The following is a 16,841-nucleotide window of genomic DNA, read 5'->3' as shown; positions in this document are numbered from 1 at the left end:
TACACACGTTCTCTAACACACACCCTTTACAGTTCACACACTTGACACTTCAGAGCCTCCAGGTGCGCATACACACGTTCTCTAACACACACCCTTTACAGTTCACACACATGACACTTCAGAGCCTCCAGGTGCGCATACACACGTTCTCTAACACACACCCTTTACAGTTCACACACTTGACACTTCAGAGCTTCCAGGTGCTTCACTAGAGGACATCTATGTAAATCAAACACCAGATTCTTCAGGAAGTGCATCTACACTGGTAGCCAAGTTCAACTCCCTGTGCATGGACCCATGTTTAGGCTATTTCCTGGTCTGTCTTAGGCCACCTGTGTCTAATAATGTGTGTGTTCCCAGGTGCTGCATGCTAACGGCTGCGCTCCGCGGCTCTACTGCACCTTCCAGAATGGCCTTTGCTACGAGTTCATGCAGGGGGACGCCCTCGGAACACAGGATGTCAGGGATCCTACCATACTCAGGTGAGGACATGGTGCAGTCCAACAGGGACCCCTCCCTACTCAGGTGTGATGGTGTGGAGGTGCCTGTTAAACGGATGGGGGACAATGTTATTCGAAAACCATCTTCAAGCTGATCCTGGTATCTGTCTAGCCTGCAGGTAAGGCGGGCTTTGATTCGTAAATGTACACACCCTCAATACAAACTCCTGCAGGAGTTTATAGTACACACCACTGTGTACTGCTCATTCAGGTCCTTTCTCCCTCCAGCTCTTTCCAGGAAACCAGTATAGGAGAGCATCTTCAATGCTCTAACTTTGAGTTAGAGTGATACATGTTTTTCATCCATATGGTCACACTCTGTTCTGCTGGGTTTATGGGTTAGTTGGAGTGAGATGTTACGGTCAGGACTTTGTTTACAGCAGACTGAACACGGCAGCACATGGTGCAGTGCTCCTCTGTTCTACCAGCAGACAGTGCTGAGCTAACAAACTGTAGCAAGCCAGCCTTTGATAAGCATACTACAACCAGATCTGTGTAAGTCTACAGTCGTGGCCAAAAGTTTTGAGAATGACACAAATATTAATTTCCACAACGTTTGCTGCTTCAGTGTCTTCAGATATTTTTGTCAGATGTTACTATGGAATACTGAAGTATAATTACAAGCATTTCATAAGTGTCAACGGCTTTTATTGACAATTACATGAAGTTGATGCAAAGAGTCAATATTTGCAGTGTAGTCCCTTCTTTTTCAAGACCTCTGCAATCTGCTCTGGCATGCTGTCAATTAACCTCTGGGCCACATCCTGATTGATGGCAGCCCATTCTTGTATAATCAATGCTTGGAGTTTGTCAGAATTTGCGGGTTTTTGTTTGTCCACCCGCCTCTTGAGGATTGACCACAATTTCTCAAAGGGATTAAGGTCTGGGGAGTTTCCTGGCCATGGACCCAAAATAACAATGTTTTGTTCCCCGAGCCACTTAGTTATAACTTTCCTTATGGCAAGGTGCTCCATCATGCTGGAAAAGGCATTGTTCGTCACCAAACTGTTCCTGGATGGTTGGGAGAAGTTGCTCTCGGAGGATGTGTTGGTACCATTCTTTATTCATGGCTGTGTTCTTAGGCAATTTTTTTAGTGAGCCCACTCCCTTTGCTGAGAAGCAACCCCACACATGAATGGTCTCAGGATGCTTTACTGTTGGCATGACACAGGACTGATGGTAGCGCTCACCTTGTCTTCTCCGGACAAGCTTTTTTCCGGATGCCCCAAACAATCGGAAAGGGGATACATCAGAGAAAATGACTTTAGTCCTCAGCAGTCCAAACCCTGTACCTTTTGCAGAATATCAGTCTGTTCCTGATGTTTTTCCTGGAGAGAAGTGGCTTCTTTGCTGCCCTTCTTGACACCAGGCCATCCTCCAAAAGTCTTCGCCTCACTGTGCGTGCAGATGCACTCACACCTGCCTGCTGCCATTCCTGAGCAAGCTCTGTACTGGTGGTACCCCGATCCCGCAGCTGAATCAACTTTAGGAGACGGTCCTGGCGCTTGCTGGACTTTCTTGGGCGCCCTGAAGCCTTCTTCACAACAATTGAACGGCTCTCCTTGACGTTCTTGATGATCCGATAAATGGTTGATTTAGGTGCAATATCCTTGCCTGTGAAGCCCTTTTTGTGCGAAGCAATGATGACGGCACGTGTTTTCTTGCAGGTAACCATGGCTGACAGAGGAAGAACAATGATTCCAAGCACCACCCTCCTTTTGAAGCTTCCAGTCTGTTATTTGAACTCAATCAGAAAGACAGTGATCTCCAACCTTGTCCTCATCAACACTCACACCTGTGTTAACGAGAGAATCACTGACATGTCAGCTGGTCCTTTTGTGGCAGGGCTGAAATGCAGTGGAAATGTTTTTTGGGGATTCGGTTCATTTGCATCTGATCACTCTTCATAACATTCTGGAGTATATGCAAATTGCCATCATACAAACTGAGGCAGCAGACTTTGTGAAAATGTATATTTGTGTCATTCTCAAAACCTTTGGCCACAACTGTATACTATAGTAGCCTACTGATGAGTCCAGATGGACTGATGAGTCTCAAGACTGTCCTAAACCCTGTTATCACCATGGAACTAGAATTAGAGGTCAAGCAGTCAAGTTAATACATTATCAGAGAAGGATCCAGGACCCAACGGTTTTTAGTGGATATGAGTAATTTTGGAAGAGCACATTGTATTTTATTTAATTCATCAGAACAAACATGTTTGCATGAAAGGTGAGTACTGGTATACTGTATTGAGTAGTGTGTAATATAGTGTCTTATAATGTGTGTATCTTCCTCCTTAGACTGATATCCAGGGAGATGGCTCATATCCATGCGATCCATGCACACAACGGCTGCATCCCCAAACCCAATCTGTGGATCAAGATGAGGAAATATTTCTCTCTGGTCGCTACCGAGTTCACCGATCAAGCCTCCAACACCAGGTAAGAGGACCCTGAAACGAGACACACACACTCCACACCAGGTAACCTGAAAACACAGAGACTAAAGAAACTAGACCAAAGTTACACGCACACAGACACTGGCTCAGACACACTTTGGCCCCTCTTACTCAGAAGGGTCTTTTCATAACCTGGTTTATTGTTCATACATACTCAGTCTTCTGGGAGGATTATGCTTTATTCCCATGGTTATTAAGTCCTCTATACAGGCTCTTATATAAGTGTGATCATAACTACAGTGCAGGGTAGATGTGGATTAGGGAGCCAGAGGTATGCATTGGGATATCAGATGTTTGCATACCGCTTACAGTTTATCAGCCTGCCTGGGTAATGTAGCACACTGTGTCATTCAGCTATCCTGCCTGCACTGTACACACAGTCCTAGTCACACTCGCACAAACGTAGACTCAACAACTGTGCCCAGAGAAGAGAAGGCTTCTGCCTTCTTGAGGGTGGTTGCTCAACTTGCTCCTGTACCCAGCCAACAGCAGAGATCCTGGGCAGGCAGGGTGGAGAGAGCTGGGTGAAACTCTTGGAAACTGGAGACTGGGAGCTCAGTAAGAGAGCAGTGGCCTGGGTGCAGATGGTCCTCAGTGGGGATAGGCTATAGGGAGAAGCAGCAGTAGTATCATTTGGTGGTTGGTTACTGATAGTAGGGAATATTCCCAATAGTAGTAACTATTGCTGTACTACTAATGGAAGAAAGTTAGAAGTGGGAATCCCTGGATAGAGTTAACACAGTGTGAGTCGGTCAGTCCTCCCCTTTCTTCTCTGCCTCTTCAGGCAACTCTGGATTAGCCCTTTAAGCCCATTACCACAGGAGAGTGGTTGCTCGATTGGCCGAGACAATCACCCATGGAATGAACCCTTTCCTCTCAGCACTGCTCCACTGGGCACTCTCAGGGTGAAGACAGTACACACAAATTACCTTACTCTCATGCAAACACACATACAGTACACACATACACACCAAGGTTTATGATAGGAAACAGTGGCGCCGGAAAAGTGACCGGGAAGATTTTAATTTATCGGACATTTGAGAAATGTACCGGTCATCCATATGGATTGGGTGTGTTACCCATTAGGGCGTCCACCCACGCAGCCAGCACCATCAATAAACCAGGGATATTGGCCAAATGAGCCACATTTACCTGTCCTTAAACAGCCTATAACAAATTACAAAAACGCTTTTCTTGTGTTTCGATGTGTAGCATATGCAGAACTTTTATAGAGTTTTTGTTTTTTACTTTCCTAAAACAAGAATTGTCCACCTCACGGTTCAGCTGTTGGAGATTTGAGCACTAAATGCATCAGGGCATTGCATTCATAGGCCTGTGGGCTTAGGCACTCTCTGTATGATATTGATTTTAAAAAATGTGTGTGTATATATATATATATATATAAGCTTAGGCTCAGCCCAAGAGAGAGAGATCGCGATATAGGCGTAAGGAAGGAGGCTAATATGTGAGTTTTCTATATAATTTTTTTTTTTTTATAATGTTAGATTATAGGAGTAACTCTGGTATGCCAAGAACATTCTACCTCAAGTTCAACTGTCGGAGTAAACTGGGCACTGCCTTCATATCATACGCCTGCAACATAATAGGCTAATAACCAGGGTAATATCAAAAGTATATCAAGCAAAAGTAAATTAGGGTAATATTAAATGTAAATCAAGCAAAAGTAAATTAGGGTAATATTAAAAGTAAATCAGGCCATTGTTTATAGGGAAAATACGAGCAGGATATTGTATTGCGGCAAACGCATTACAGGTGGAACTTAATTTGACCAAAGAAAATTGCTCAACAAAATGAAACAAAACACTTGCGAACTGGTTTAAACCTAGACAAACAGGCTATATTGCAGCAATTACTAAGAAAGGCTAGTGCTTAATGTACCCAACAAATGACAGCAATAGGCTAATTATATTTATTTTACAACGGGCTTACTTATAAACCGATCTTAATCAAAATACAGAGCACACAATCAAAAAGACAGGTCGAACTTAATTTAGCTAATAAATGTTTAAACAGAATGAAAAAAAACAACATTTTGCATATTTAAAGAACTGGTTTAGATTAATACATAGGCCTACAATGATAGAATAATGATAAAACAAATGATAAATATGAAAACATTTTATAAAGTAAAGAAATTGCATCCTACTGTACCTGAATAGCGAGTTGCACACTAGCCTGCATTTTGCTGCGCCAACATTCTTGTTATCTTAGTTCACTACAATATTAAAACTTGTCATTACGGGGAACATTCCCCTTCTAGACTTTTCACTATAGGCATACTCTGCAATCAACAGTAGCTCAACGCTCCTCTCTTGCTCTCTCTCTCTCCTCAGCAGCAGGCTCATTCATGTAAGACAACCCGCAAGGAGTGAGAGAATAGTGCTGTTGTGCAAAATCGGGATGTATGCACCTCTGGCTACAATTGTATTAGTCGGCTGCACTCCATCTGATTTGAAACTCTACCCTTTTGAGAGAGTGTGTGTCTGTTTTTGTTCATTCTACAAAGTCCCATGCTCTGTTGGTCCAACAACACTGTATACACTTTGGTGACAACCTGGCAAAGCTATTTCAGTCACTCTAAATAGGGGCAACTTACTGTTGTTTTTATTTAACAATGAACATGGTGTCCTCGACAACAGTCACAGGGAGGAAACGGAGTCACTGATGTTTGTCTGAAAATGTGGACTCCCCCCACCGCCCCTCTCTCTCCAGGATCCAGCAGGAGGTGCCCAGCCAGGCGGTGTTGGAGCAGGAGATGGTGTGGATGAAGGAGCACTTGTCAAAGCTGGGCTCTCCTGTGGTGCTCTGTCACAACGACCTGCTCTGCAAGAACATCATCCACAACAGCAAAGAGGGTGAGTTGGTTGCAGCAACGTTAGAACATCATCCACAACAGCAAAGAGGGTGAGTTGGTTGCAGCAACGTTAGAACATCATCCACAACAGCAAAGAGGGTGAGTTGGTTGCAGCAACGTTAGAACATCATCCACAACAGCAAAGAGGGTGAGTTGGTTACAGCAACGTTAGAACATCCTTCGCAACAGCAAAGAGGGTGAGTTGGTTACAGCAACGTTAGAACATCATCCACAACAGCAAAGAGGGTGAGTTGGTTGCAGCAACGTTAGAACATCATCCACAACAGCAAAGAGGGTGAGTTGGTTGCAGCAACGTTAGAACATCATCCACAACAGCAAAGAGGGTGAGTTGGTTACAGCAACGTTAGAACATCCTTCGCAACAGCAAAGAGGGTGAGTTGGTTACAGCAACGTTAGAACATCCTTCACAACAGCAAAGAGGGTGAGTTGGTTGCAGCAACGTTAGAACATCATCCACAACAGCAAAGAGGGTGAGTTGGTTACAGCAACGTTAGAACATCCTTCACAACATCAAAGAGGGTGAGTTGGTTACAGCAACGTTAGAACATCCTTCACAACATCAAAGAGGGTGAGTTGGTTACAGCAACGTTAGAACATCATCCACAACAGCAAAGAGGGTGAGTTGGTTACAGCAACGTTAGAACATCCTTCACAACATCAAAGAGGGTGAATTGGTTACAGCAACGTTAGAACATCATCCACAACATCAGAGGGTGAGTCGGTTACAGCAACGTTAGAACATCATCCACAACGGCAAAGAGGGTGAGTTGGTTACAGCAACGTTAGAACATCCTTCACAACAGCAAAGAGGGTGAGTTGGTTACAGCAACGTTAGAACATCATCCACAACAGCAAAGAGGGTGAGTTGGTTACAGCAACGTTAGAACATCCTTCACAACAGCAAAGAGGGTGAGTTGGTTACAGCAACGTTAGAACATCATCCACACAAGGACAAGGACCTCTATCACTGTATTTTTTATCATTTTTGACAGTATTTGACAGTATTTTGGTTTTGAATAATACAAATTCTAAATTTGCAAATTGAGTAGTGCATGAGGGTGGCAAACACATACATTCTAAGGGATTTACATGGATCTTTCTCCATTCTGACTGTTTTACAGTGCATTCGGAAAGTTTTCACACCCCTTGGCTTTTTCCACATTTTGTTACGTTACAGCCTTATTCTAAAATTGATTAAATCGTTTTTTCCTTATCAATCTACACACAATACCCCATAATGACAAAGCGAAAACAGGTTTTTAGAAATTTTAGCTAAAGTATAATAAAAAAAATACCTTATTAACATGAGTATTCAGACCCTTTGCTATGAGACTCTAAATTGAGCTAAGCTTCATCCTGTTTCCGCTGATCATCCTTGAAGTTTCTACAACTTGATTGGAGTCCACCTGTGGTAAATACAAATCATGACCAATCAAATGAAAAGGCACACCTGTCTATATAAGGTCCCACAGTTGATAGTGCATGTCAGAGCAAAAACCAAGCCATGAAGTCGAAGGAATTGTCCCTAGAGCCCTCGAGACAGGTTTGTGTCGAGGCACCGATCTGGGGAAGGGTACTAAAAAATGTCTGCAACATTGAAGGTCCCCAAGAACACAGTGGCCTCCATCATTCTTAAATGGAAGAAGTTTGCAACCTCCAAGATTCTTCCTAGAGCTGGCTGCCCAGCCAAACTGAGCAATCGGGGGAGAAGGTCCTTGGTCAGGGAGGTGACCAAGAACCCGATCGTCACTTTGACAGAGCTCCAGAGTTCGTCTGTGGAGATGGTTGTCCTTCTTGAAGGTTCTCCCATCTCTGCAGCACTCCACCAATCAGGCCTTTTATGATAGAGTGGCCAGACCGAAGCCACTCTTCAGTAAAAGGCACATGACAGCCCGCTTGGAGTTTGCCAAAAGGCAAAGATTCTCTGGAGATTCTCTGGAAGCATGGTGGTGGCAGCATCATGCTGTGGGGATGTTTTTCAACGGCAGGGACTGGGAGACTAGTCAGTATCAAGGGAAAGATTAACTGAGCAAAGTACAGAGAGATCCTTGATGAAAACCTGCTCCAGAGAGCTCAGGACCTCAGACTGGGGCAAAAGTTCACCTTCCAACAGGACAACGACCCTGAGCACACAGCCAAGACAATGCAGGAGTGGCTTTGGGACAAGTCTATGAATGTCCTTGAGTGGCCCAGCCAGAGCCCAGACTTGAACCCGATCAAACATCTCTGGAGAGACATGAAAATAGCTGTGCAGCAACGCTCCCCATCCAACCTGACAGAGCTTGCGAGGATCTGCAGAGAATGGGAGAAACTCCCCAAATACAGGTGTACCAAGCTTGCAACATCATACCCAAGAAGAGTTGAGGCTGTAGTTGCTGCCACAGGTGCTTCAACATGTTTTTATATATATACAGTGGGGAGAACAAGTATTTGATACACTGCCGATTTTGCAGGTTTTCCTACTTACAAAGCATGTAGAGGTCTGTAATTTTTATCATAGGTACACTTCAACTGTGAGAGACGGAATCTAAAACAAAAATCCAGAAAATCACATTGTATGATTTTTAAGTAATTAATTTGCATTTTATTGCATGACATAAGTATTTGATCACCTACCAACCAGTAAGAATTCCGGCTCTCACAGACCTGTTAGTTTTTCTTTAAGAAGCCCTCCTGTTCTCCACTCATTACCTGTATTAACTGCACCTGTTTGAACTCGTTACCTGTATAAAAGACACCTGTCCACACGCTCAATCAAACAGACTCCAACCTCTCCACAATGGCCAAGACCAGAGAGCTGTGTAAGGACATCAGGGATAAAATTGTAGACCTGCACAAGGCTGGGATGGGCTACAGGACAATAGGCAAGCAGCTTGGTGAGAAGGCAACAACTGTTGGCGCAATTATTAGAAAATGGAAGAAGTTCAGATGACGGTCAATCACCCTCGGTCTGGGGCTCCATGCAAGATATCACCTCGTGGGGCATCAATGATCATGAGGAAGGTGAGGGATCAGCCCAGAACTACACGGCAGGACCTGGTCAATGACCTGAAGAGAGCTGGGACCACAGTCTCAAAGAAAACCATTAGTAACACACTACGCCGTCATGGATTAAAATCCTGCAGCGCACGCAAGGTCCCCTGCTCAAGCCAGCGCATGTCCAGGCCCGTCTGAAGTTTGCCAATGACCATCTGGATGATCCAGAGGAGGAATGGGAGAAGGTCATGTGGTCTGATGAGACAAAAATATAACTTTTTGGTCTAAACTCCACTCGCTGTGTTTGGAGGAAGAAGAAGGATGAGTACAACCCCAAGAACCCATCCCAAACGTGAAGCATGGAGGTGGAAACATCATTCTTTGGGGCTGCTTTTCTGCAAAGAGGACAGGACGACTGCACCGTATTGAGGGGAGGATGGATGGGGCCATGTATCGCGAGATCTTGGCCAACAACCTCCTTCCCTCAGTAAGAGCATTGAAGATGGGTCGTGGCTGGGTCTTCCAGCATGACAACGACCCGAAACACACAGCCAGGGCAACTAAGGAGTGGCTCCGTAAGAAGCATCTCAAGTTCCTGGAGTGGTCTAGCCAGTCTCCAGACCTGAATCCAATAGAAAATCTTTGGAGGGAGCTGAAATTCCGTATTGCCCAGCGACAGCCCCGAAACCTGAAGGATCTGGAGAAGGTCTGTATGGAGGAGTGGGCCAAAATCCCTGCTGCAGTGTGTGCAAACCTGGTCAAGAACTACAGGAAACGTATGATCTCTGTAATTGCAAACAAAGGTTTCTGTACCAAATATTAAGTTCTGCTTTTCTGATGTATCAAATACTTATGTCATGCAATAAAATGCAAATTAATTACTTAAAAATCATACAATGTGATTTTCTGGATTTTTGTTTTAGATTCCGTCTCTCACAGTTGAAGTGTACCTATGATAAAAATTACAGACCTCTACATGCTTTGTAAGTAGGAAAACCTGCAAAATCGGCAGTGTATCAAATACTTGTTCTCCCCACTGTATATATATATATATATATATATATATATATACACACGCACACACGCACGCGCACACAAACACACAGTGGGGAGAACAAGTATTTGATACACTGCCGATTTTGCAGGTTTTCCTACTTACGAAGCATGTAGAGGTCTGTAATTTTTATCATGGCTACACTTCAACTGTGAGAGACAGAATCTAAAACAAAAATCCAGAAAATCACATTGTATGATTTTTAAGTAATTAATTTGCATGACATAAGTATTTGATCACCTACCAACCAGTAAGAATTCCGGCTCTCACAGACCTGTTAGTTTTTCTATAAGAAGCCCTCCTGTTCTCCACTCATTACCTGTATTAACTGCACCTGTTTGAACTTGTTACCTGTATAAAAGACACCTGTCCACACACTCAATCAAACAGACTCCAACCTCTCCACAATGGCCAAGACCAGAGAGCTGTGTAAGGACATCAGGGATAAAATTGTGGACCTGCACAAGGCTGGGATGGGCTACAGGACAATAGGCAAGCAGCTTGGTGAGAAGGCAACAACTGTTGGCGCAATTATTAGAAAATGGAAGAAGTTCAAGATGACGGTCAATCACCCTCGGTCTGGGACTCCATGCAAGATCTCACCTCGTGGGGCATCAATGATCACGAGGAAGGTGAGGGATCAGCCCAGAACTACACGGCAGGACCTGGTCAATGACCTGAAGAGAGCTGGCACCACAGTCTCAAAGAAAACCATTAGTAACACACTACGCCGTCATGGATTAAAATCCTGCAGCGCACGCAAGGTCCCCCTGCTCAAGCCAGCGCATGTCCAGGCCCGTCTGAAGTTTGCCAATGACCATCTGGATGATCCAGAGGAGGAATGGGAGAAGGTCATGTGGTCTGATGAGACAAAAAATTGAGCTTTTTGGTCTAAACTCCACTCGCCATCTTTGGAGGAAGAAGAAGGATGAGTACAACCCTATGATAAAAATTGCAGACCTCTACATGCTTTGTAAGTAGGAAAATCGGCAGTGTATCAAATACTTGTTCTCCCCACTGTACGTACATACATACATACATACATACATACATACATACACACACACTACCGTTCAAAAGTTTGAGGTCACTTAGAAATGTCCTTATTTTTTAAAGAAAAGCTCATTTATTGTCCATTTTAAAATAACATCAAATTGATCAGAAATGGTGTAGACATTGTTAATGTTTATAAATGACTATTGTAGCTGGAAACTGCTTCTTTAAAAAAATGTTTTTAATGGAATATCAACATAGGCGTACGGAGGCCCATTATCAGCAACCATCACTCCTGTGTTCCAATGGCACATTGTGTTAGCTAATCCAAGTTGATCATTTTAAAAGGCAAATTGATTGTTAGAAAACCCTTTTGCATTTATGTTAGCACAGCTGAAAACTGGAAGCTTCATTAAATAGTACCCGCAAAACAGCAGTCTCAACGTCAACAGTGAGGAGGCGACTCCGGGATGCTGGCCTTCTAGGCAGAGTTCCTCTGTGCCGTGTCTGTGTTCTTTTGCCCATCTTAATCTTTTCTTTTTATTGGCCAGTCTGAGATATGGCTTTTTCTTTGCAACTCTGCCTAGAAGGCCAGCATCCCGGAGTCTGTTGAGACTGGTGTTTTGCGGGTACTTTTTAATGAAGCTGCCAGTTGAGGAGTCATCTGTTTCTCAAACTAGCCACACTAATGTACTTGTCCTCTTGTTCAGTTGTGCACCGGGGCCTCCCACTCCTCTTTCTATTCTGGTTAGTTTGCGCTGTCCTGTGACGGGAGTAATACACAGCGTTGTACGAGATCTTCAGTTTCTTGGCCACTTCTCGCATGGAATAGCCTTCATTTCTCAGAACAAGAATAGACTGATGAGTTTCAGAAGAAAGTTTTGTTTCTGGCCATTTTGAGCCTGTAATCGAACCCACAAATGCTGATGTTCCAGATACTCAACTAGACTAAAGAATGCCAGTTTTATTGCTTCTTTAAAATCAGCACAACAGTTTTCAGCTGTGCTAACATAATTGGAAAAGGGTTTTCTAATGATCAATTAGCATTTTAAAATAAACTTCGATTAGTAAACACCACGTGCCATTGGAACGCAGGAGTGATGGTTGCTGATAATTGGCCTCCGTACGCCTATGTAGATATTCCATAAAAAATTTGCCGTTTCCAGCTACAATAGTCATTTACAACATTAACAATGTTGACACTGTATTTCTGATCAATTTGATGCTATTTTAATGGACAAAAAAAGACATGTTTTGTAAAATTACTTGCGCAATATTAGGCTTTATTGTGTGTGAGATATTGGTGTGACAACCAATGTAATTTGCAAGGTAACATTTTATCAAATGTGCTGTTGAAAATTGTGTTTTACCAAAATAAAGTAGCATACTGCCGGAGAGACAACTCTCATACGGCTTTAGGTAGGCAACATGCTGATTGGGGCTATTTTATTTTATTTTGATCAGGTTCACCATCTACAACAGTTTTGGAAGTTTAGCTTGAAACAATTGGTGTATATGGCAATTTTTTGATAAACAGGGTGAATCACCTTTGCTACCCGCAATGCAGGGTCGAAGTGGGAGAAGAAGCGGTCTAAACCATTAGATTATGGGTGAAATCCAAAATTGTGCTATAGATTCATTGGCTTAGTCATAGGTCATTTTTTAACACTTAATCTGCAAAAATAACTAATTCTGAGCAAAAATATAAATGCAACAATTTCAAAGATTTTACTGAGTTACAGTTCATAAGAAAACCCGTCAATTAGGCCATAATTCACATGAATGGGAATACAGCTATGCATCTGTTGGTCACAGATACCTTAAAAAAAGGTAGGGGCGTGGATCATTAAAACAGTCAGTATCTGGTGTGTTCACATCTCCTTCACATAGAGTTGATCTGGTTGTTGATTGTGGCCTGTGGAATGTTGTCCCACTCTTCAATGGCTGTGCGAAGTTGCTAGATATTGGTGGGAACTGGAACGCGCTGTTGTACACGTCAATCCAGAGCATCCCAAACATGCTCAATGGGTGACATGTCTGGTGAGTGTGCAGGCCATGGAAGAACTGGGACATTTTAAGCTTCCAGGAATTGTGTACAGAGCCTTGTGACATGGGGTCGTGCATTATCATGCTGAAACGTGAGGTGATGGCGGCGGATGAATGTCACGACAGTGGGCCTCGGGATCTCGTCACATTTTAGAGTGGCCTGTTATTGTCCCCGGCACAAGGTGTACCTGTGTAATGATCATGCTGTTAAATCAGCTTCTTAATATCATAATTTCCCATATTGCGTAGCTCAGGTACCCACATACACCATATACATCACATATACAGTACCAGTCAAAAGTTTGGACACACCTACTCATTCAAGGGTTTCATCATAGCGCTTGATGGTTTTTTGCAACTGCGCTTTCAAAGTTCTTTAAATTTTACATTTTGACTGACCTTCATATCTTAAAGTACACTGCTCAAAAAAAATAAAGGGAACACTTAAACAACACAATGTAACTCCAAGTCAATCACACTTCTGTGAAATCAAACTGTCCACTTAGGAAGCAACACTGATTGACAATAAATTTCACATGCTGTTGTGCAAATGGAATAGACAACAGGTGGAAATTATAGGCAATTAGCAAGACACCCCCAATAAAGGAGTGGTTCTGCAGGTGGTGACCACAGACCACTTCTCAGTTCCTATTTTTTTATTTTATTTATTTATTTCACCTTTATTTAACCAGGTAGGCTAGTTGAGAACAAGTTCTCATTTGCAACTGCGACCTGGCCAAGATAAAGCATAGCAGTGTGAACAGACAACACAGAGTTACACATGGAGTAAACAATAAACAAGTCAATAACATGGTAGAAAAAAAAGAGAATCTATATACAATGTGTGCAAAAGGCATGAGGTAGGCAATAAATCGAATAATTACAATTTAGCAGATTAACACTGGAGTGATAAATCATCAGATGATCATGTGCAAGAAGAGATACTGGTGTGCAAAAGAGCAGAAAAGTAAATAAATAAAAGCAGTATGGGGGGTGAGGTAGGTAAATTGGGTGGGTAGTTTACAGATGGACTATGTACAGCTGCAGCGATCGGTTAGCTGCTCGGATAGCAGATTTTTAAAGTTGTTGAGGGAGATAAAAGTCTCCAACTTCAGAGATTTTTGCAATTCGTTCCAGTCGCAGGCAGCAGAGAACTGGAAGGAAAGGCGTCCAAATGAGGTTTTGGCTTTAGGGATGATCAGTGAGATACACCTGCTGGAGCGCGTGCTGCGGGTGGGTGTAGCCATCGTGACCAGTGAACTGAGATAAGGCGGCACTTTACCTAGCATAGCCTTGTAGATGACCTGGAGCCAGTGGGTCTGACGACGAACATGTAGCGAGGGCCAGCCGACTAGGGCATACAGGTCGCAGTGGTGGGTCGTATAAGGTGCTTTAGTAACAAAACGAATGGCACTGTGATAAACTGCATCCAGTTTGCTGAGTAGAGTATTGGAAGCTATTTTGTAGATGACATCGCCGAAGTCGAGGATCGGTAGGATAGTCAGTTTTACTAGGGTAAGTTTGGCGGCGTGAGTGAAGGAGGCTTTGTTGCGGAATAGAAAGCCGATTCTTGATTTGATTTTGGATTGGAGATGTTTGATATGAGTCTGGAAGGAGAGTTTGCAGTCTAGCCAGACACCTAGGTACTTATAGATGTCCACATATTCTAGGTCGGAACCGTCCAGGGTGGTGATGCTAGTCGGGCGTGCGGGTGCAGGCAGCGACCGGTTGAAAAGCATGCATTTGGTTTTACTAGCGTTTAAGAGCAGTTGGAGGCCACGGAAGGAGTGTTGTATGGCATTGAAGCTCGTTTGGAGGTTAGATAGCACAGTGTCCAAGGAAGGGCCGGAAGTATATAGAATGGTGTCGTCTGCGTAGAGGTGGATCAGGGAATCGCCCGCAGCAAGAGCAACATCATTGATGTATACAGAGAAAAGAGTCGGCCCGAGAATTGAACCCTGTGGTACCCTCATAGAGACTGCCAGAGGACCGGACAACATGCCCTCCGATTTGACACACTGAACTCTGTCTGCAAAGTAGTTGGTGAACCAGGCAAGGCAGTCATTAGAAAAACCGAGGCTACCTATGCTTCCTGGCTGATGTTTTGGTCACTTTTGAATGCTGGCGGTGCTTTCACTCTAGTGGTAGCATGAGACGGAGTCTACAACCCACACAAGTGGCTCAGGTAGTGCAGCTCATCCAGGATGGCACATCAATGCGAGCTGTGGAAAGAAGGTTTGCTGTGTCTGTCAGCGTAGTGTCCAGAGCATGGAGGCGCTACCAGGAGACAGGCCAGTACATCAGGAGACGTGGAGGAGGCCGTAGGAGGACAACAACCCAGCAGCAGGACCGCTACCTCCGCCTTTGTGCAAGGAGGAGCAGAAGGAGCACTGCCAGAGCCCTGCAAAATGACCTCCAGCGGGCCACAAATGTGCATGTGTCTGCTCAAACGGTCAGAAACAGACTCCATGAGGGTGGTATGAGGGCCCAACGTCCACAGGTGGGGGTTGTGCTTAGAGCCCAACACCGTGCAGGACGTTTGGCATTTGCCAGAGAACACCAAGATTGGCAAATTCGCCACTGGCGCCCTGTGCTCTTCACAGATGAAAGCAGGGTCACACTGAGCACATGTGACAGAGTCTGGAGACGCCGTGGAGAACGTTCTGCTGCCTGCAACATCCTCCAGCATGACCGGTTTGGCGGTGGGTCAGTCATGGTGTGGGGTGGCATTTCTTTGGGGGGCCGCACAGCCCTCCATGTGCTCGCCAGAGGTAGCCTGACTGCCATTAGGTACCGAGATGAGATCCTCAGACCCCTTGTGAGACCATATGCTGGTGCGGTTGGCCCTGGGTTCCTCCTAATGCAAGACAATGCTAGACCTCATGTGGCTGGAGTGTGTCAGCAGTTCCTGCAAGAGGAAGGCATTGATGCTATGGACTGGCCTGCCCGTTCCCCAGACCTGAATCCAATTGAGCACATCTGGGACATCATGTCTCGCTCCATCCACCAACGCCACGTTGCACCACAGACTGTCCAGGAGTTGGCGGATGCTTTAGTCCAGGTCTGGGAGGAGATCCCTCAGGAGACCATCCGCCACCTCATCAGGAGCATGCCCAGGCGTTGTAGGGAGGTCATACAGGCACGTGGAGGCCACACACACTACTGAGCCTCATTTTGACTTGTTTTAAGGACATTACATCAAAGTTGGATCAGCCTGCAGTGTGGTTTTCCACTTTAATTTTGAGTGTGACTCCAAATCCAGACCTCCATGGGTTGATAAATTTGATTTCCATTAATTTTTGTGTGATTTTGTTGTCAGCACATTCAACTATGTAAAGAAAAAAGTTTTTAATAAGAATATTTCATTCATTCAGATCTAGGATGTGTTATTTTAGTGTTCCCTTCATTTTTTGAGCAGTGTATGATGGAATGTCGTTTCTCTTTGCTTATTTGAGCTGTTCTTGCCATAATATGGACTTGGTCTTTTACCAAATAGGGCTATCTTCTGTATACCACCTCTACCTTGTCACAGCACAACTGATTGGCTCAAGCGCATTAAGGAAAGAAATTCCACAAATTAACTTAACAAGGCACACTTGTTAATTGAAATGCATTCCAGGTGACTATATCATGAAGCTGGTTGAGAGAATGCCAAGAGTGTGCAAAGCTGTCATCAAGGTAAAGGGTGGCTTCTTTGTAGAATCTCAAATATAAAATATATGTTGAATTAACACTTTTTTTGGTTACTACATGATTCCATATGTGTTTTTTCATAGTTTTGATGTCTTCACTATTAGTCTACAATGTAGAAAATAGTAAAAATAAAATCCCTTGAATGAGCAGGTGTGTCCAAACCTTTGACTAGTACTGTGTATACACACACACACACACAATTCAGCTCAGAGGCTCATTAGC

At 44.0% G+C, this 16,841-nt stretch overlaps 1 protein-coding gene across 2 annotated transcripts in view; it reads left to right on the top strand.

The window, feature by feature from the left end:
* The window catches only part of LOC139535748 (ethanolamine kinase 1-like), a 36,375-nt gene that overhangs the window by 13,515 nt on the left and 6,019 nt on the right, over nucleotides 1-16,841 (top strand). For both annotated transcript variants that reach the window (XM_071335503.1, XM_071335502.1), the window contains exons 3-5: nucleotides 361-482; nucleotides 2,804-2,944; nucleotides 5,695-5,837. In XM_071335503.1, coding sequence (XP_071191604.1) covers nucleotides 361-482; nucleotides 2,804-2,944; nucleotides 5,695-5,837 — 406 coding nt within the window. The remainder of the gene's footprint in view (nucleotides 1-360; nucleotides 483-2,803; nucleotides 2,945-5,694; nucleotides 5,838-16,841) is intronic.

The sequence above is a fragment of the Salvelinus alpinus genome, chromosome 12 (genome assembly GCF_045679555.1).
Source record: "Salvelinus alpinus chromosome 12, SLU_Salpinus.1, whole genome shotgun sequence".
Classification (NCBI taxonomy): domain Eukaryota; kingdom Metazoa; phylum Chordata; class Actinopteri; order Salmoniformes; family Salmonidae; genus Salvelinus; species Salvelinus alpinus.
The sequence above is the reverse complement of the archived record's forward strand: the minus strand, read 5'-3'. Positions and strand labels throughout refer to the sequence as shown.